The sequence below is a fragment of the Salvelinus fontinalis genome, chromosome 9, assembly GCF_029448725.1.
Source record: "Salvelinus fontinalis isolate EN_2023a chromosome 9, ASM2944872v1, whole genome shotgun sequence".
Taxonomy (NCBI): Eukaryota; Metazoa; Chordata; class Actinopteri; order Salmoniformes; family Salmonidae; genus Salvelinus; species Salvelinus fontinalis.
In genome coordinates this window covers 26,687,348-26,709,896 of record NC_074673.1, presented here as the reverse complement: position 1 = coordinate 26,709,896, position 22,549 = coordinate 26,687,348, and the positions used below count along the sequence as shown (strand labels likewise).

At 45.1% G+C, this 22,549-nt stretch overlaps 1 protein-coding gene across 1 annotated transcript in view; it reads right to left on the bottom strand.

The window, feature by feature from the left end:
• The window catches only part of LOC129862357 (neural-cadherin-like), a 133,473-nt gene that overhangs the window by 58,156 nt on the left and 52,768 nt on the right, over nt 1–22,549 (bottom strand). Inside the window, exons 17-21 of the mRNA XM_055933906.1 lie at nt 6,571–6,854; nt 4,380–5,988; nt 3,497–3,590; nt 2,233–2,417; nt 593–819 (exon numbers count right to left, since the gene is read on the bottom strand). Coding sequence (XP_055789881.1) covers nt 593–819; nt 2,233–2,417; nt 3,497–3,590; nt 4,380–5,988; nt 6,571–6,854 — 2,399 coding nt within the window. The remainder of the gene's footprint in view (nt 1–592; nt 820–2,232; nt 2,418–3,496; nt 3,591–4,379; nt 5,989–6,570; nt 6,855–22,549) is intronic.

The following is a 22,549-nucleotide window of genomic DNA, read 5'->3' as shown; positions in this document are numbered from 1 at the left end:
GAGAGAGGGGGAGAGAGTTGGAGAGAGCGAGAGAGAGGGGGGAGAGGGAGAGAGAGATGGAAAGAGAGAGAGAGCGGGAGAGTGAAATAGGGAGAGAGAGGGGATGAGTAGATAGATAGATAGATAGATAGATAGATAGATAGATAGATAGATAGATAGATAGATAGATAGATAGATAGATAGATAGAGAGGGTAAGGGAAGTAAGGGAGGACAGAGAATGATGAGCCTGGCTGATACTCCTCACACACAAATATTTACTTAAAAGAAACGAATACATCTCCAAAATGCCAGATTTATTTTCAATAAATGAATGAGTCCTGAGATAGACAGAGGAAGGAGGGTCGGCGAGAGAGTGAATGAGGGATGGCGAGATAGAGGGAATGAGGTGAGGGAAAGAGAGAATGAGTAAGGAAGCAGTTATGAACACAGAAGGGGGAGAGTTGATGCGAACAACATTAATGAAAAAGATATGAATGCACATTGCACCTCTTGGCTGATAAAGAAAAGATATCGACAACACCAAGCTCTGCACCCAGAGATGTATGAGCTAAGATCCCTATCTTCAAGACGGGAAAACATTGAGGCGTGTACCTTCTTTGTATGCGCCGCCAGGTATCCGTGTAGTTTCTCTGGGCGCAGGTAGCCATCGCTGTGCACAGAAAAGCGCACGTCCAGCGTCTTCGGTCTAATGTCTGTCAGGCTGAAGACGTTGATTGTGCCTGATCTGATGGACAGGTGTTCAGACAGGAAGCCCCTGAACATATCCTGTCGACTCCTCTTGTCCACCCGGGACTCAATAAACTCTCTGGCAGTGATGCCTGCAGAAGGAGGAAATACACACACATACGCACACACACACAGGCACACACACAGATAGATACACACCTCAGGCATTAGAACCTCAAGAACATTCACTATTTACTGACAGGGGAAGTTGATCAAAGTGAACTCAGTCTTGGTTCAATTAGCAAATAGAATTGATCTATACTGGCCTCACATTGATTCACTCACCCATGTAGTGAAACTATTTAACTTACCGTTCTTTAATTATTTCCACTGAGACCAATTCTTGGCTCCAGTATAAAACATTGACGGCCTCACTGTCAAATAGATTTAGAGGTCGAAGCATTAGCAATGCAATGCGTCTCTTCTAATAATATCGGAGAGGATGGAAAAAGTCCTCTTTAATCTCTACAAAGTGAAATTGATGCCCTGGCATGCCTAATAGCCTTGCAGTCTATTCATAAAATGGATTTTCAAATGTCAAGGACTAACCTGGCAGTTTTGAAATTGACCTTTACATTTGGGATTTGCCCAGAGAGAGCCAAAAGACCAAGACATTAAACTTAATATGTTTGTGAAAACGGCACCTGAGGTGTGATACACACTGCTGCTTGAAGTGATAGGGACTATAGGTTATCCTAATAGATTTGTTATAAAGTACATACCTCACAGCTTGTAAAGGTGAAAAGGTGAGCTCCCCCAATTCGACGTAAATCGCTTGGATCTTTTGTAAAAGCTTAACATAAATCCAATCCATTGAATTTGCTGACTCACAGCGTAGCCTCAGATGTAAAAGTACCAGTTCTAGATCCAGAGATACTCTCTATTTTAAGGTGTATAAGTCTACAGGTTTCTGTACGTTTTTTAATGAATTCATTTTTTATAATTGACTCATTCTTCTTTCTTCTATTTGAATCCAGAGAGCAGCAGCTGATTCCCCATGAATTAATATCACAACCTGATTGAATCCTAATGACAAAACCTTGTCTATTATTGTCTTTCTCAAACCAAACATATGTCTCGAAAGCTACATTGTCTATCTCTCCAACAACAGAACGAAGTGAAATAAAAAGCCTGACGTTTGGTGTGGGCGGCAAGATGAGCGATAGAGTGCAAGAGAAAGGAAAACAAATGGAAAAAGTTATTCATGTTGACAGGTTCAGACTCATCATCTCATATAGAGCATCCCTGCTGTGGAGTAACAGCAGCTGAAGTAGCACGACTCTAGTTGCTGAACGATGGGTGGGTCCCTCTGTTGAAAGGGTTCTACATTGAACCCAAAAGGGTTCCACCTGGAACCAAAAGGGGTTTTACCTGGAACCCTATTGGGACAGCGAAGAACCCTTTTAGGTTCTAGACAGCACCTTTTTTTCTAAGAGTGTAGTCACGAATCATGACATAAACTGTAGAATAGATAAGTACGATGTTGTCATGCTGCAGTAGCTTACCGGTCAGACGCAGGGAGGCTGACGAGTGGATGGCCATGTCCTCTAGCTCCCGGACGTGAACTGTGACCCCAGACACCACGTCTGGCCACACCCCGTCCGACACTCCCACTCTGAGATAGTAGCTTCCCGCTAGGGTGTTCTGTCTGATGGCCAGGTGACCTGTACTCTTGTCTAGAGTGAAATACCTGTAGGGGAGGACATAAATGTGGTGGAAAACTTCAATGACTGGGTAGTATTCATTAAGGGCATGCAATGGAAAACATTTTAAAATACAACGGAAAATGGAAATAAATGTTTCTTATTGAACAAGGCCAAGCAGTTTAAGTGTTTATTCCATGTTTTATTTCGTTTTGTGCCTACCACCCTGGACAACCAAAGGAAGTTAACGGAAATAACAACTGTTTTGTTTCTGCTGGGAGGTAAATGCTATTTTGTTTACATCTCCACCAAAGGAGCTCGGTAGTTGTCATAGAAAGGGGTCAGGATTGGCATATGAATAAAACAGGAATGTGTAAAATATGCAATTGAGATTTTCTTCTGTTCTCTGACTGTGTTAGATGCAAAATTGCAAACAATCTTGGGGTAAATATTCTTGATCCTTGTTCCCCAGCGAGTCCACCAGTTGATATGATACAAATGCATCCTCTGATTGCTCTGATTACATTAACATTTGACATTTTTGTCATTTAGAAAATGCTCTTATCCAGAGCAACTTACAGGAGCAATTAGGGTTAAGTGCATGTTGAACAAGAGGCACTTGTTGGCCAAGTAGGAAATGTGGTAATATCCTCCATCCTTTCCATTTCTTTGACTTTCTTTGACTGTTACTGTTTATTGTCTCTCCTGTTGCCTAGTCACTTTATCCCTATTTTTATGTATATATCTACCTAAATCACCTCTTACCCCTGCACATCAACTCGGTACTGGTACCCTGTGTATATAGCCAAGATATCGTTACTCATTGTGTATTTATTCCTCCTGTTGTTATCTTTCTATATTTCTATTATTTCTTTATTTTTCTCTCTGCATCATTGGGAAGGGCTCGTAAGTAAGCATTTCACTGTTAGTCTACACCTGTTGTTTACCAAGCATCTGACAAATCACATTTCATTTTATTTGACTCTGAGACTTTGAGTGAAAATAGCTGAAGGTCATATTTATAGGGATACATATTTGCATCTGTCATATGTTAACTGTTTAACTGATTAACTGATTAACTGTCCTGTTATGACTCACGCTGGTTACAGACAAACATAACACCTACCTCATTCCTCCTGCGTCTAAGGTGTAGGTCTTGTTGTCCCAATCATCTTGATCAGGGGCATAGACCTTGCCCAGCGAAGTAGTCTGCATCCTTCCTGTCCAGCGCACACAAAGACTTTGATTTTGTCTGAAAACAACAGTTTCCAAACCGAAAGTGATAGAGGCCCCAGGCCGCTTATCTTCAGCCGTTTTCTTATCTGCTGTTCTGTGTTTCTGTTCTTCCTATTCTGTTCATGGGTGGGAAGTCCCACTGTCTGGGTTGAATAGGCTTCCAGTACTTGAGATGCGAGGAGCGCTGACAGCTTAAGGAAGTCAGGGCTATCTCACTATGGATTATGTTATTATCGAGCCCCAGTGCCAGCGTACTGCAGCTGGGTAAACAACCGGGGCCTGTATGAGTCAAGCTGCTGCAGTGTTTCACACAATTACCGAAAACTAAAAAATCCAGGTCTATGATCAGAACTTTAACGGGCCTAACAATCACCCCTGAGGAACACCACAGATCTTATAATGGTCAAGTTAACATCAGGGCCAGATAAAATTAGCAGAGTGGAGAGAGTGTGTTGGGGTTGAATGTTCTTAAGCCCGAAGGAATGATTTGCAATCAAGAATCATAAAATGCTGCAACAAAATGCTAATATTTGCCCCGGGTGTATCAATTACTAATTCCGACAATACAGAATAGGTACACAGAAAGACAGAAAGAGCACCTCCATGCTGTGCTAACTTTGGTAAAAGCCTGGCTCCATGTTCACAAAGAATCTTAGAGTTGCCTTTTAAATCATGAAGAATAAAAGGGGGGACTTGATCCTAGATCAGCACACCTACTCTTAGAGGCTTCGTGAATACAAATGTCTAAAAGTTGATGGAAAGTTGGGACTCACCCCTCCGACGGTGAACGTAAATCTCCTTCTCTCCCTCCTGGTGGGCGTTGTCATTCTGGTCGCCCACGGTGATGGTGAGCGTGTTGGTGACCGTCATTGGCGGACGGCCGCTGTCCGTCATGACCACGGGCAGGAGGAACTCCCTCTGGCGCTCACGGTCGAAGCGGCGCAGAGCGGTGAGCGTTGCCGTGCCATTACCATGGTCCTGCAGGTGGAAGTCAGGGGCGTAGAGACGGGGAAGGGCGAGGGAGAAGGGAGGCCCATTCTCTGGGGAGTCCCTGTCGATAACGTGGAGCAGCGTGGAGGTCTGGTTGAGCCACACCAGCTGTGGAGCAGGGCTGTTCTCCCAGAGGACAGGGATGTAGGCCACCTCCAACTCTGGCCCATTGTCATTAACATCAAGCAGGCTCAGCTGGACCGTGGCGCTCGCCGTCAACGCCGGACTCCCGCGGTCTGTTGCCATGACAACCAGCTGGTACTCGGGCATTGTCTCTCTGTCCAGCGGGCGGGTCACGGTCACAATGCCGTCTCGATCCACTATAAAATGACCGTACGGGTCTGACTCCGGGGAGATGCTGTAGACTATTTCCCCATTCAGGTCAGAGTCTGAGTCATTGGCCATCACCTGGGTGATGCTGGTTCCCACGGCAACATCCTCCACTAGAGGGGCGAGGGGGTAGAAGGTGGTGGTGAACACAGGTATGTGGTCGTTCTCGTCCACCACCTGGATGATGCAGTGGATGAGGCTGGAGAAGTCAGAGTCCTCCACCTGGATGGTGAGGTTGAAGCGCTGCTCCCCGGGCCTCTCATAGTCCAGCCCCTTCCTCAGCTTCAGACTCCCAGACTGCTCTGCTCTGTGGCTCACCATGTAGAACCTCTCCCGCTGGTCCCCCGCCACCACACTGAAGCCCAGCAGGCCGTGAGGGCCAGAGTCTGGGTCCACAGCTTCCAGCTCCAACACGGTTGAGTCTGGAGGGCTGCTCTCAGACACACGAGCCCCACACCACTCATCTTTGAACCGGGGGGTATGGTCGTTCAGGTCCATGATGATGATAGTGGCGGTAGCTGTACCCACCATGTCCCCTCCATCCCTGGCTTCGACCACCAGCTGGTGCCGCTCTGCCACCTCCCTGTCCAGCCCGCCGGTCACCACGGAGATGGTGCCCGTACTAGCATCGATTGTAAAAAGTTCCTCAGAATCCGCGTCACGGGCGTTCTCGATGATACGATAGGTGAGGATGGCGTTCTGACCCACTGCCGTGTCGTCAAGGTCTACCGCCGTCATCTCCATGACAAAAGTTCCTGGGGGTGAGTTCTCGGCTATGTTGCCGTGGCAGCCATCGGGTGCGCAGATGAAAGTGGGCTCGTTGTCATTGATGTCCCACACGTTGATGATGACGTCAGTGAAGCCGGTGAGCCCCTCCCCTTTCTCGTCCGTGGCCAGGACCACGAAGCGCCACACAGCCCGCTCCTCGCGGTCCAGCGTCTTCTGGGCGTACATCTCCCCCGTGATCTCATTAATCACAAACTGAGAGTCCGCCCCCTGACCATGGAGAGAGTAGCGCACGGCATCCTGGTCTGCATCCTTGTCTGGGTCCGTGGCCGTCACCTGGTGAGACACCAAAATCATCACCAAACAACATCTAAGAGTGTGTGTGTGTGTGTGTGTGTGTGTGTGTGTGTGTGTGTGTGTGTGTGTGTGTGTGTGTGTGTGTGTGTGTGTGTGTGTGTGTGTGTGTGTGTGTGTGTGTGTGTGTGTGTGTGTGTGTGTGTGTGTGTGTGTGTGTGTGTGTGTGTGTGCCTATCCTTCTAAGCAAGCATCCCATCAATCTATCTTTACATCCATTGTTTATGTAATGGATAGCAGACTTGTCATGTACATGCATGACATACAGAAGCAAGCATTTGATATCTATGCTTGATAAAGATGATCCTGGCTAGCTGACTGTTTGTGCATTCAAAATGAATCCCTGCCTTGTCAATGAACAAAACAATGTGTTAATTCAAGCAGAAACAGAAAGACACCCAGGCTAGAGACAGAAATAAATTGTAGTGACATGTAGTTATTAGCTATAGCTAGCATATATAGTTAGTATACAGAAGCATGCATTTGACATGAATGATTGAGCCTCAGTACCTGACCGCTCAAACAGAAACAGACTGGCACCCAGGTTAGAGAAAGAACACACACCTGGAGCACAAAGACCGGTGAGCCATCTAGCTCCTCTGTCACTGAGCCATAGTACTCATTCATGGAGAAGACGGGCGCCTCGTCGTTCTTGTTGACCACGTTGACCACCACGGCGGCGTAGTCCTCCCACTTCCCGTCCGATGCCAGCACCAGCAGCTTGTACCTCTTCTGCTGCTCGTAGTCCAGAGGCTGGGCGACAAAGATGGTTCCCACCTCAGGCTCTATGTCAAACACCCCCCCTGTGTTGCCTGAAGTTATCTGGTAGCGCAACTTGGCATTGGCACCTGGGGAGGGACCAGGGAATTTAAGTGGTAATTCTGGGGGATGGAGTTCTAGATGCTGTACTTAGAATTTGGACAAGTCTTAAATAGCACCCTATTCCTTACTTAGTCCAATACTTGTTTGCCTCATAGTGCTCTGTCCAAAAGCAGTGCTTCATACAAGAAACATGGTGCTATTTCATATGCAGCCTCAGAACATACAGTTGAAGTCAGAAGTTTACATACACTTAGGTTGGAGTCATTAAAACTCGTTTTTCAACCACTCCACAGATTTCTTATTAACAAACTATAGTTTTGGCAAGTCGGTTAGGACATCTACTTTGTGCATGACACAAGTAATTTTCCCAACAATTGTTTACAGACATAATATTTCACTTATATTTCACTGTATCACAAATCCAGTGGGTCAGAAGTTTACATACACTAAGTTGACTGTGCCTTTAAACAGCTTGGAAAATTCCAGAAAATTATGTCATATCAGAAGATTCTGATAGACTAATTGACATCATTTGAGTCAATTGGAGGTGTACCTGAGGATGTATTTCAAGGCCTACCTTCCAACAAAGCAAGCAAAGTCAATTTTGTCTTTGCTTGACATCATGGGAAAATCAAAAGAAATGAGCCAAGACCTCAGAAAAAACATTGTAGACCTCCACAAGTCTGGTTCATCCTTGGGAGCAATTTCCAAATGCCTGAAGGTACCACGTTAATCTGTACAAACAATAGTACACAAGTATAAACACCATGGGACCACGCAACCGTCATACCCTTCTGTGTCCTAGAGATGAACGTACTTTGGTGCAAAAAGTGCCAATCAATCCCAGATCAACAGCAAAGGACCTTGTGAAGATGTTGGAGGAAACAGGTTCAAAAGTATCAATATCCACAGTAAAACGAGTCCTATATCGACATAACCTGAAAGACCGCTCAGCAAGGAAGAAGCCACTGTGTCACGCCCTGACCGTAGAATTTTTTTTATTCTCTATGTTTGGTTGGTCAGGGTGTGACTCGGGTGGGAAACTCTATGTTCTTTGTTTCTATGTTTTGGCCAGGTATGGTTCTCAATCAGGGACAGCTGTCTATCGTTGTCTCTGATTGGGAATCATACTTAGGCAGATTTTTTTCCTTTGGTTTTTGTGGGTAGTTGTCTTTGTTAGTGGCATGATAGCCGAAGTAAGCTTCACGGTCGTTTCCTTATTCTTTGTTTTGTTGGCGACATTTATAAATAAAATAAATGTACGCTCACCATGCTGTACCTTGGTCTGGTCATTTCCACGACGACAGCGATCGTGACACACTGCTCCAAAACCGCCATAAAAAAGGCAGACTATAGTTTGCAACTGCACATGGGGACAAACATCGTAACTTTTGGAGAAATATCCTCTGGTCTGATGAAACAAAAATAGAACTGTTTGGCCATAATGACCATCATTATGTTTGGAGGAAAAAGGGGGAGGCTTGCAAGCCGAAGAACACCATCCCAACCGTGAAGCACAGGGGTGGCAGTATCATGTTGTGGGGGTGCTTTGCTGCAAGAGGGACTGGTGCACTTCACAAAATAGATGGAATCATGAGGACGGAAAATTATGTGGATATATTGAAGCAACATCTCAAGACATCAGTCAGGAAGTTAAAGCTTGGTCACAAATGGGTCTTCCAAATGGACAATGACCCCAAGCATACTTCCAAAGTTGTGGCAAAATGGCTTAGGGACAACAAAGTCAAGGTATTGGAGTGGCCATCACAAAGCCCTGACCTCAATCCTATAGAAAATTTGTGGGCAGAACTGAAAAAGTGTATGAGAGCAAGAAGGCCTATAAACCTGATTCAGTTACACCAGCTCTGTCAGGAGGAATGGGTCAAAATTCACCCAACTTATTGTGGGAAGCTTGTGGAAGGCTACCCGAAACATTTGACGCAAGTTAATCAATTTAACCTGTTTGGGCTGCAGGGACAGTATTGAGTAGCCAGATAAAAGGTGCCAATTTCAAACGGCCTCGTACTCAATTCTTGCTCGTACAATATGCATATTATTATTACTATTGGATAGAAAACACTCTCTAGTTTCTAAAACCGTTTGAATTATATCTGTGAGTCAAACAGAACTCATGTGGCACAAACTTCCTGACCAGGAAGTGGAAAGTCTGAAATCGAGGCTCTGTTCTACTTCCTGCCTATAAATGGTCATGATACGTATTAGTATACGTGCACTTTATAGACCTTCCCCTGGATGTCAAGAGGCGGTGAGAGAAGAAATTTAGTGTTTATCTTGGTCTGAAGTGGAATACAAGCTCTTTGTATGATGTGTCCCCCATTTCTTGTTTTCTGGAGAGCGCGAAGAGGGACTTGGATTTGCCTTCTGTTTAGCTGCCGTTATAGGCGACTAATAACTCCGGCTTTGATTTTATTTGATACATGTGACCATATCATCGTAAAGTATGTTTTTTCATTATAGTTTCATCAGATTATTGAAATTTTTTCGGGAGTTTTGCCGTGTTCCGTTCTCTTCCGTTTGTTGACATGGAGAGCGTCGTGCCACTTGGCTAGTGTGCTTGCTAATTCAAGAGGGAAAATGGACGTTCTAAATCCAAACAACGATTGTTCTTGACAAAGGACACCTTGTCCAACATTCTGATGGAAGATCAACAAAAGTAAGAAACATTTTATGATGCTATTTCATATATCTGTCGTGCATGTGAACTAGTTGCCGGCGCCCAACTTTGGGGTACTCTAGCTATACCGAAGCTGGATGTCGTAATGAAGTTATTTTTTAGAATTCTAACACTGCGATTTCATTAAGAATTAATGGATCTATCATTTCCTATACAACATGTATTTTTTAGTTATGTTTATGAATAGCTATTTGGTCAGAATATGTGTGTCAGAAAAAGTGTCAGAAAAATATCGTTGATGTTTAGACGTTGTGGAAAAAGTAGCTAAGTTAGCACAATGTGTAACCACTGATTTCAGCTCTAAATATGCACATTTTTGAACAAAACATAAGTGTATGTATAACCTGATTATATAGGACTGTCATCTGAAGAAGAATATCAAGGTTAGTCAAAAAATATATATCTTTTACTGGTTTGTTACGATCGCTAACTTTTGCTACTGGGAAATGGCTTGTCTTTCTGGCTATTGTGGTAAGCTAATATAACGTTATATTGTGTTTTCGCTGTAAAACACTTAATAAATCGGAAATATTGGCTGGAATCACAAGATGCCTGTCTTTCATTTGCTGTACACTATGTATTTTTCAGAAATGTTTTATGATGAGTAATTAGGTATTTGACGTTGGTGTCTGTAATTATTATGGCTGCTTTCGGTGCAATTTCTGATTGTAGCTGCAATGTAAACTATGATTTATACCTGAAATATGCACATTTTTCGAACAAAACATAGATTTATTGTATAACATGTTATAAGACTCATCTGATGAATAAATAATCATTTTGATGAAACATTTTCCTGTGCAGGAAAGAACAGAGTAATGCTGATCCTGTCATCTGATGAAGTTGTTTGTTGGTTAGTTTGGTTGGTTCTTGGTTAGTTAGGTTGGCTTTGTGCATGCTACCTGTGCTGTGAAAAATGTCTGTCCTTTTTTTGTATTCGGTGGTGAGCTAACATAAATTTACGTGCTGTTTTCGCTGTAAAACATTTTAAAAATCGGACATGTTGGCTGGATTCACAAGATGTGTACCTATCATTTGCTGTATTGGACTTGTTAATGTGTGAAAGTTAAATATTTAAAAATATATATATTTTGAATTTCGCGCCCTGCACTTGAGCTGGCTGTTGTCATAAGTGTACCGACGTCGGGCTTGCAGCCAGAAGAAGTTAAAGGCAATGCTACCAAATACTAATTGAGTGTATGTAAACTTCTGACTCACTGGGAATGTGATGAAATAAAAGCTGAAATAAATCATTCTCCTGTCACGCCCTGACCTTAGAGATCCTTTTTATGTCTCTATTTGGTTTGGTCAGGGTGTGATTTGGGGTGGGTATTCTATGTTCTTTAGTTCTATTATTTGTATTTCTATGTTTTGGCCGGGTAGGGTTATCAATCAGGGACAGCTGTCTATCGTTGTCTCTGATTGAGAACCATACTTAGGTAGCCCTTTTTCCCACCTGTCTTTGTGGGAGGTTGACTTTGTTTGTGGCACATTGCCTTAAGCTTCACGGTTTGTTTTGTATTGTTTATTGTTTTGTCGGCGTCATTTCTAATAAAAAGAAAATGTACGCTCACCACGCTGCACCTTGGTCCACTTCATTCAACAGCCGTGACAGAACCTCCCACCACCAAGGGACCAAGCAGCGTGGTAAGGGGGAGCAGCGCTATCTGGAGAAATTGACATGGGAGGAGATACTGGACGGTAAGGGACCCTGGAGGCAGGCTGGGGAGTATTGCCGTCCACGGGAGGAACTGGAGGCAGCGAAAGCAGAGCGGCAGCAGAGCGGCAGCGTTACGAGGGAACACGGCTAGCAAGGAAGCCCGAGAGGCAGCCCCCAATTTTTTTTTTGGGGGGGGGGGGTCACACGAGGAGATTGGCTAAGTCACGTTGGAGACCTGAGCCAACTCCTATTGCTTACCGTGGCGAGCGTCGTACTGGTCAGGCACCGTGTTATGCGGTGGAGCGCACGGCGTCTCCAGTGCGCGTTCACAGCCCGGTGCGCTACATCTCAGCTCCCCGCATCTGCCGGGCTAGGGTGAGCATTCAGCCAGAACGGGTCGTTCCAGCCCTGCCCTCCAGATCTCCAGTGCGCCTCCTCGGCCCAGTATATCCTGCGCCGGCTCTGCGCACTGTGTCGCTGCTACGTCTGCACAGCCCAGTGCATCCTGTGCCAGTGCCCCGCATTTACAGGGTGAAGATAACCACCCAGCCAGGACGGGTTGTGCAGGCTCTAAGCTCGAGACCTCCAGTGCGCCTCCACGGCCCAGTGTATCCGGTGCCTCTGCCAAGGACAAAGCCTCCTGTATGTCTCTCCAGCCTGGTGAGTCCTGTGCCTGCTGCCAGAACCAGGCCTCCTGTACCTCCTGTATGTCTCCCCAGCCTGGTGAGCCCTGTGGCAGCTCCACGTACCAGACGTCTCCTCACTCCAGTGATGATCCATGGCAAAAAGCCTCCTGTGATGATCCATGGCACGAAGCCTCCAGTGATGATCCATGGCACGAAGCCTCCAGTGATGATCCATGGCACGAAGCCTCCAGTGATGATCCATGGCACGAAGCCTCCAGTGATGATCCATGGAAAGAAGCCTCCAGTGATGATCCATGGAAAGAAGCCTCCAGTGATGATCCATGGAAAGAAGCCTCCAGTGATGATCCATGGCACGAAGCCTCCAGTGATGATCCATGGCAAGAAGCCTCCAGTGAGGAGTCATGGCACGACGCATCCAGCGATGGTCCCCTATCCGGAGCCTCCAGCGATGACCTCCAGTCCGGAGCCACCAGCGACGTTCTCCAGTCCGGAGCCTCCAGCGACGGTCCTCTGTCCGGAGCCTCCAGGGACGGTCTCCAGTCCGGAGCATCCAGCGACGGTGCCCAGTCCGGGGCCCGCAACCAGGGTCCCCAGCACGGGGTCGGCAACGACGGTCCTCGCACCAGAGGTGCCACCAAAGTGGGGTGAGCCAGTGGTGGAGCGGGGTCTGCGTCCCGTACCTGAGCCGCCACCGCGGATAGTTGCCCACCCAGACCCTCCCCTATAGGTTCAGTTTTTGTGGCCGGAGTCCGCACCTTTAGGGGGGAAGGGGGGTACTGTCACGCCCTGACCTTAGAGATCCTTTTTATGTCTCTATTTGGTTTGGTCAGCGTGGGATTTGGGGTGGGTATTCTATGTTCTTTAGTTCTATTATTTGTATTTCTATGTTTTGGCCGGGTAGGGTTATCAATCAGGGACAGCTGTCTATCGTTGTCTCTGATTGAGAACCATACTTAGGTAGTCCTTTTTCCCACCTGTCTTTGTGGGAGGTTGACTTTGTTTGTGGCACATTGCCTTAAGCTTCACGGTTTGTTTTGTATTGTTTATTGTTTTGTCGGCGTCGTTTCTAATAAAAAGAAAATGTACGCTCACACCGCTGCACCTTGGTCCACTTCATTCAACAGCCGTGACATCTCTCTACTATTATTCTGATATTTCACATTAAAATAAAGTGGTGATCCTAACTGACCAAAGACAGGGAATTAAATGTCAGGAATTGTGAAAAACTGAGTTTAAATGTATGTAAACTTCCGACTTTAACTGTATATACAGTACCAGTCAAATTTTCTTAATTTTTTTACATTGTAGAATAATAGTGAAGACATCAACACTATGACATAACACATATGGAATCATGTAGTAACCAAAAAAGTGTTAAACAATAAAAAATTGTTTAAAGCAGCCACCCTTTGCCTTGATGACAGCCTTGCGCACTCTCGGCATTCTCTCAACCAGCTTCACCTAGAATGCTTTTCCAACATTCTTGAAGGAGTTCCCACATATGCTGAGCACTTGTTTGGTGATTTTCCTTCACTCTGCTGTCCAACTCATCCCAAACCATCTGAATTGAGTTGAGGTTAGGTGATTTTGGAGGCCAGGTCATCTGATGCAGCTCTCCATCACTCTCCTTCTTGGTCAAATAGCCATTACACAGTTTAGAGGTGTTGGGTCCATGTCCTGTTGAAAAACAAATGATAGTCCTACTAAGAGCAAACCAGATGGAATGGTGTATCACTGCAGAATGCTGTGGTAGCCATGCTGGTTAAGTGTGCCTTGAATTCTAAATAAATCACTGACAGGTGTCACCAGCAAAGCACCCCCACACCATCTCACCTCCTCCTCCTCCATGCTTCACGGTGGAAACCACACATGCGGAAATCATCCATTCACCTACTCTGTGTCTCACAAAAACACAGCGGTTGGAACCAAAAATCTCAAAATTGGACTCATCAGACCAAAGGACAGATTTCCACCAGTCTAATGTCCATTGCTCATGTTGCTTAGCCCAAGCAAGACTCTTCTTCTTATTGGTGTCCTTTAGTAGTGGTTTCTTTGCAGCAATTTGGTCATGAAGGCCTGATTCATGCATCCTCTGAACAGTTGATGTTGAGATGTGTCTGTTACTTGAACTCAGTGACGCATTTATTTGGGCTGCAATTTCTGAGGCTGGTAATGAATGTATCCTCTGCAGAGAACTCTGGGTCTTCCTTTCCGGTGGTGGTCCTAATGAGAGCCAGTTTCATCATAGCGCTTGATGGTTTTTGCGACTGCACTTGAAGAAACGTTCTAAGTTCTTGAATTTTTCCAGATTGACTGACCTTCATATATTAAGGTAATGATGGACTGTCATTTCTCTTTGCTTATTTGAGCTGTTCTTGCCAAAATATGGACAAATAGGGCTATCTTCATAGGGCTATCTGTATACCACCCCTACCTTGTCACAACACAACTGATTGGCTCAAACACATTAAGATGGAAAGAAATTTCACAAATGTACTTTTAACTTCTTATGGCTGCAGGGGCAGTATTGAGTAGCTTGGATGAAAGGTGCACAGAGTTGCCCAGAGTAAACGGCCTGCTCCTCAGTCATAGTTGCTAATATATGCATATTATTATTAGTATTGGATAGAAAACACTCAGAAGTTTCTAAAACTGTTTGAATTATGTCTGTGAGTATAACAGAACTCATATGGCTGGCAAAAACCTGAGAAGAAATCCAACCAGGAAGTGAGAAATCTGAGGTTGGTCGATTTTCAACTCATCGCCTATTGAAAACACTGTAGGATATGGATCTGTTTGCACTTTCTACGGCTTCCACTAGATGTCAGCAGTCTGTAGAATGTTGAATGAAGCTTCTACTGTGATGCTGAGCCGGATGGGAGCTGTTTGAGTCAGTGGTCTGGCAGAGCGCCAGTTCCTGGTCACGCGCAATCCACATGATATCGACTTGCATTCCATTACTTCTATAGACACAAAGGAATTCTCCGGTTGGAACATTATTGAATATTTATGATAACAACATCTTAAAGATTGATTCTATACTTAGTTTGACAAGTTTATTCGACCTGTAATATAACTTTTTGAAGTTTTCGTCCGACGTTCGCCTGGACCTGCACGAGCATTTGGATATATGTACTAAACGCGCTAACAAAAGTAGCTACTTGGACATAAATGATGGACATTACCGAACAAAACGAACATTTCTTGTGGAAGTGGGAGTCCTGGGAGTGCGTTCCGACAAAGATCAGCAAAGGTAAGTGAAGATTTATATTGCTTTTTATGAGTTTTGTTGACTGCACAATTTGGCGGGTAACTGTATGGCTTACTTTTGTGGCTGAACGCTGTTCTCAGATGATTGAATATTGTGCTTTTGCCGTAAAGATTTTTGAAATCTGACACAGCGGTTGCATTAAGAACAAGTGTATCTTTAATTCTATGTAAAACATGTATCTTTCATCAAAGTTTATGATGAGTATTTATGTTATTTGACGTGGATCTGCAATTTCTCCGGATATTTTGGAGGCATTTCTGAACATGGCGTCTTTGGATATAAATATGAACTTAAAACCTGTTTGGGCTGCAAGCTGAATATTGAAAAAACTGGAAAATGTGTGCACATTTTCAAACGGCCTCCTAAGAAACTTTTTATTTTCCAATATGCATATATTTACTACTGTTGGATAGATAACAGTCTATAGTTTCTAAAAAGGTTTGAATTGTTTCTCTAAGTCGAACAGAAATATTTTTACAGCCATTTTCCCAGCCGAATTGAGATTTCCAAAATGCGATGTGTCTCTTTAAGACCTTCTCTATAAAAGGCCCTTTGACTTGGGACCATATAAACACGTCACACGCATTCGTCAGGCTGTAATGCGGAAGTGAGAATTGAAAGGAGTCGAATATCTCGTCCATGGACTGAATAACACACCTTCTTGTGAGACCTGCGCAGTTAAAAAAAAATTCCGGGCGCGAAGCATAATTTGGTCTCGGCTTCTGGAACAAGGTAGATAACGGTGAATATGATGTCTGACTACGATATTATTTGATACATGTCACAAAATCATCCTAAAGTATGTTTTTTCAATATACTTTAATTATATTATTGCAATTTATTCTGGACTTTAGATGTGATACGACGGAAGAATTTTTTGAAGAAACGCTGTGTAGCGCTGCAATGCTATTGTGCTTGCTAACCAAAGAGGGAAATAATTCGTTCTGGAACCCAACTAAAGACTCTACTGGACATTGGACCCCGTTACAACATTCTGATGGAATATCAACAAAGATAAGACCCAATTTGGGATGCTTTTTCATATATCTGTTGAGCTGTGCTGTGCTAACTGTGCTAGGCTAGCGCTTGACCAATGCTAGTGCTGACTTATGCTAGCTTATGTTGTTAGCTAATATAACGATATATTGTGTTTTCGCTGTAAAACACTTCAAAAATCGGAAATGTTGGCTTTATTCACACGATATCTGTCTTTCATTAGCTATCCACCATATGTTTTTCTGAAATGTTTTATGAGGTGTAATTAGTAGCCGACGTTGGTGTATGTATTTTCTCTGGCTACTCCCGTCTGGATTCAGACTCTAGCTATGTGTTAGCATTTTTGGGTAGCATCAATGTAAAACTGATTTATAGCTAAAATATGCACTTTTTATGAACAAAACATAGATTTATTGTGTAACATGTTATATGACTGTCATCTGAGGTAGTTTTTTCTGGGCTCTTTAGGTTGGTTTTAGTTTATTTCGGTTGGCTTGTGCATGCTACTTGAATCATAATTCATACTTCATAATCATATCCATACGTGTCTGTCCACTTTTGTATTTGGTGGTGAGCTAACATAAATATATGTGGTGTTTTCTCTGTAAAACATTTAAAAAATCGGACATGTTGGCTGGATTGACAAGATGTTTATCTTTCAAATGCTGTATTGGACTTGTTAATGTGTAAAAGTTAAATATTTTTAAAAAATAGATTTTGAATTTCGCGCCCTGCAGCTGTTGTCATTTTCGTCCGATTTCGGGCTTGCAGCCCAAACAGGTTAATCGAACAAAACATATATGTATTGTGTAACATGAAGTCCTATGAGTGTCATCTGATGAAGATCATCAAAGGTTAGTGATTAATTTTATCTCTATGTCTGCTTTTTGTGACTCCTGTCTTTGGCTGGAAAAATAGCTGTGTTTTTCTGTGATTTTGCGGGGACCTAACATAATCGTTTGTGGTGCTTTCGCTGAAAAGCCTATTTGAAATCGGACACGTTGGTGGGATTAACAACAAGATTACCTTTAAAATGGTATAAGATACATGTATGTTTGAGGAATTTTAATTAAGAGATTTCTGTTGTTTGAATTTGGCGCCCTGCACTTTCACTGGCTGTTGTCATATCATCCCGTTAACAGGATTGCAGCCATAAGAAGTTTTAACAAGGTACACCTTTTAATTGATATGCATTCCAGGTGACTACCTCATGAAGCTTGTTGAGAGAATGCCAAGAGTGTGGAAAGTTGTCATCATGGCAAAGGGTAGCTACTTTGAATAATCTTAAATGTAATATATTTTTTTATTTGTTTAACTCTTTTTTGGTTATGTGTTATTTCATAGTGTTAATGTCTTCACTGTTATTCTACAATGTATAAAATAGTTTAAAAAATAAAGAAAAACCCTGGAATGGGTAGGTGTGTCTAAACTTTTTACTGGTGCTGTATATCCATTGATTCTTGAAGAATATAACTTATAAATGCCTCATGAGCTTAGTTCAACTGTCACAAACCATGGGAACCCAAAATATAAGCTTGTTTTACGCCAATGTTTGTAATCATTGTAAATGTAAACAAACACTTTATAGCTTCATAACATGGTTAAAACAATAATTTTCATATCATGGATGGTCAATCCTTGCATCCATACTGTAGCTCTGTCTACTAATCTGAGAATGGTTACATTTCTCCAGGCCCACCCCTCAGATTTTTACCAAAACAGAGGCGGGGTGCCCGTTTTGTTATTGTTACATCTGTAGATTTGCCCTTTAAACAGCTGCATACTATCAAGATATCAAAGTGTCACAAACAAAAGGTAAACAATTGTCCTATAGCAAATGTAGCATATGACAAAAATTCCCAAACATCCTGCTTCACCCTTTGTGAAAAAAATTTATTATTTTATTTTATAATTTTTTTTATTCGTTTTCTTAAATATTTTTCACATTTGCACTCTCAAAATCACACTTTCTAAAAAAATAAAATGAATAAAGTATCATTTGATGTTCTAAGTCCACAACAATGCTTAAACCACGTCATGGAACCATTTTGGAGATCTGGGAAAATTGAGTATTTTTGTAATAATAATGTATTATTTTTTGTTTTTTCTCAATCAAATTTGTTGGACCTGGCTCCCCAGTGGGTGGGTCTGTGTCCACCCAGGCCCAGCTATGCCTACGCCCCTGATGCAAACAGGGCATGATAACTGAATTGCGCATCACAAAAAACCTACAGCACCAACCAAGACTTAAGACCAAACATTTTCAATACCTGGTTTACATACCCATTGTTGCCTTAGTTAGCATTTACTGGTAGATATCATGAGTTGAAACATCTTTCCTACCTACCCTACAGGCTACCGATGTCATTCTTCTGTGAGCTGCTCCATGTCAAAACCAGTTGAGAGCTGTGTGCTCTTGCTGTCTGCAGATGATAGTCAGTTGAAACTAGGCTGTGTGCGGTGTGCATGTGAATATCTTTCACATGGTTTGCGATTGTGTAGGCTGCTTTGTGCATGATTTCTATGTTGTACTACATAATTGATAAGTCATATACCTCCACTACACTACTTTGATAACCATTAGTGGGGATTAAGTGACTACAAGCAATGCCCATAAAAAAATTGGGTATAGGGTTTATACCTGTGTATAGCCTCCACTATGCCACTAGCACTTTGTGTTTTATAAAAACTGCACTTTCCAAAATGAGTGTAACAGTCCTGACCTGTTTTATGTTGTTTTTTATGTGTTTATGGTCAGGGCATGTGTTTTGGGTGGGCAGTCTATGTTATCTGTTTCTATGTTGGTTTTGGGTTACCTGGTATGGCTCTTGATTAGAGGCAGGTGGTTTGCGTTTTCCTCTAATTAAGAGTCATATTTAGGTAGGGCGTTCTCACTGTTTGTTTGTGGGTGATTGTCTCCTGTGATGTCTCTCGTGTTATCGATGTTATTCACTTACGGGGCTGTTTGGCTGTTCGTGCGTTTTGATGTAACGTTCCTGTCCGTGAGTTTACGTTTAGTGATGTGAGTTTATGTTCAGGTTTCGTTCTACGTCGTTTTCTTATTTTGTAAGTTTGTTATAGTGTTTGTTTTCGTATTGCCATCTTCATCAGTTTTCGTTTATAAATAAAAAGATGGCTTATTTCCCACAAGCTGCATTTTGGTCTGAAGATCCTTCTCTCCTCACCTCGTCCGAGGATGAGGAGAGCGACAGCCTTTACAGAATCACCCACCACGCTAAGACCAAGCGGTATGGGAATGCTCTACGGAGCAACAAGGACTTCTGGACTTGGGAGGAGATCCTGGACGGTAGAGGACCTTGGGCTCAACCAGGGGAAAATCGCCGTCCAAAGGAGGAGTTGGAAGCAGCGAAGGCTGAGAGGCGCTGGTATGAGGAGGCAGCGCGACGACGCGGTTGGGAGCCCGTGAGTCAGACCAAAAAATTTCTTGGGGGGGGGGGCACACGAGGAGTGTGGCAAAGCCGGGTAGGATACCCGAGCCAACTCCCCGTGCTTACCGTGGAGGTAGAAGGCGTCGTACTGGTAAGACACCGTGTTATGCGGTAAAGCGCACGGTGTCCCCAGTACGCGTGCTTAGCCCAGTGCGGGCTATTCCACCTTGCCGCACTGGGAGGGCTAGGTTGGGCATCGAGCCGGATGTCATGAAGCCGGCCCAACGTATCTGGCCTCCAGTACGTCTCCTCGGGCCGGCGTACATGGCACCAGCCTTACGGGTGGTGTCCCCGGTTCGCCTGCATAGGCCAGTGCGGGCTATTCCACCTCGCTGCACTGGCAGGGCTACGGGGATCATTCAACCTGGTAGGGTTGGGGAGGCTCGGTGCTCAAGAGCACGTGTCCTCCTTCACGGTCCGGTAGACCCGGTGCCACCTCCATGTACCAGTCCTCCGGTGGCAGCCCCCCGTACCAGGCTGTCTCTCCGGGTTCTCTCTCCTGCTGTTTCCTCCTCTCCAGCGCAGCCAGTGCCTAGACCACGCACCAGGCTGTCTCTCCTTCTCCTCCCTACAGAGCCATCCGTCTCCCCAGCGCCATCTGAGCCATCCGTCTCCCCAGCGCCATCTGAGCCATCCGTCTCCCCAGCACCATCTGAGCCATCCGTCTCCCCAGCGCCATCTGAGCCATCCGTCTCCCCAGCGCCGTCTGAGCCATCCGTCTGCCATGAGCCTGCAAAGCCGCCCGTCTGTCATGAGCCTGCAAAGCCGCCCGTCTGCCATGAGCCTACAGAGCCGTCAGCCAGACAGGAGCCGCTAGAGCCATCAGCCAGACAGGAGCCGCTAGAGCCGCCCGCCAGACAGGATCTGCCAGAGCCGCCAACCAGACAGGATCTGCCAGAGCCGCCAACCAGACAGGATCTGCCAGAGCCGCCAACCAGACAGGATCTGCCAGAGCCGCCAACCAGACAGGATCTGCCAGAGCCGCCAACCAGACAGGATCTGCCAGAGCCGCCAACCAGACAGGATCTGCCAGAGCCGACAGCGAGCCATGACCAGCCAGAGCCGTCCTGCCATGACCAGCCAGAGCCGTCCTGCCATGACCAGCCAGAGCCGTCCTGCCAGGACCTGCCAGAGCCGTCCAGCCAGGACCTGCCAGAGCCGTCCAGCCAGGACCTGCCAGAGCCGTCCAGCCAGGACCTGCCAGAGCCGTCCAGCCAGGACCTGCCAGAGCCGTCCAGCCAGGACCTGCCAGAGCCGTCCTGCCAGGACCTGCCAGAGCCGTCCAGCCGGGACCTGCCAGAGCCGTCCAGCCGGGACCTGCCAGAGTCCCTCAGCCGGGACCTGCCAGAGTCCCTCAGCCGGGACCTGCCAGAGTCCCTCAGCCGGGACCTGCCAGAGTCCCTCAGCCGGGACCTGCCAGAGTCCCTCAGCCGGGACCTGCCCCTTGTCCCGGTGCTGCCCCTTGTCCCGGTGCTGCCCCTTGTCCCGGTGCTGCCCCTTGTCCCGGTGCTGCCCCTTGTCCCGGTGCTGCCCCTTGTCCCGGTGCTGCCCCTTGTTCCGGTGCTGCCCCTTGTCCCGGTGCTACCCCTTGTCCCGGTGCTGCCCCTTGTCCCGGTGCTGGCCGTTTATTTAGGGGAAGGTAGTTTTAGGGTGGTCAGTGGAAGGGGTAGACAGAAGAGGGGAGTGACTATGGTGGTGTGGGGAGAGCGTCCAGAGCCGGAGCCACCACCGTGGTCAACTGCCCACCCAGACCCTCCCCTGGACTTTGTGCTGGTGCGCCCGGCGTTCGCACCTTGAGGGGGGGGTTCTGTAACAGTCCTGACCTGTTTTATGTTGTTTTTTATGTGTTTATGGTCAGGGCATGTGTTTTGGGTGGGCAGTCTATGTTATCTGTTTCTATGTTGGTTTTGGGTTACCTGGTATGGCTCTTGATTAGAGGCAGGTGGTTTGCGTTTTCCTCTAATTAAGAGTCATATTTAGGTAGGGCGTTCTCACTGTTTGTTTGTGGGTGATTGTCTCCTGTGATGTCTCTCGTGTTGTCGATGTTATTCACTTACGGGGCAGTTTGGCTGTTCGTGCGTTTTGATGTAACGTTCCTGTCCGTGAGTTTACGTTTAGTGATGTGAGTTTATGTTCAGGTTTCGTTCTACGTCGTTTTCTTATTTTGTAAGTTTGTTATAGTGTTTGTTTTCGTATTGCCATCTTCATCAGTTTTCGTTTATAAATAAAAAGATGGCTTATTTCCCACAAGCTGCATTTTGGTCTGAAGATCCTTCTCTCCTCACCTCGTCCGAGGATGAGGAGAGCGACAGCCTTTACAATGAGTGCGCTGGTATTACAGTTGCTGTCCTTTCAGCTGTCACACACTGAAGGCCTAGGTCCAACAGGTTTGTCACTGCACAAACATGTCTATACTAGATATAAAGACTGCAGGTATTAATGTTTCAAGAAAGGATTGTATATATTTGGCCTGGCAAAGCGGTTTTATGCGCTTACTGAATGGAAGTTGATGTTTTTTACTCTGCTGGTTTTGGGAAGAAATGATGAGTCCTCATTGTCCGAGACCGAGTCAAGACCAAGTACAAATGTATCTGACACTGAGACAAGACCGAGACACTCAAAATGTGGTATTGAGACCAGACTCGAGACAGGTTGAGTACTACAGTATTGCACTTTTCATGTAGCCTACTTTTGGCCAGCTAACCACCGATCAAGCAACATTATGGACTAAACGTTCAAATCCTGTTGCTGACAGATTATTTTGCTGGAAAAATATAGGTCAAATTAAGAACCTACATCTGTATGTCTCTATGAGGGTTGAGAAATCAATGAGGAAGTAGATCTCTAGTGTGTGTCCATGGAGACCGTCCAGTGGGCTAATTTAGCCAGATAAAACAGTCCCATGGATATTTCATGACTCCCCTTTCAACCAGTCTGTTGTGTTAAAGGAACTACAAGCCCAATGTAAATACTAGTCTAATCTCTGCTATTAACATAAATCAG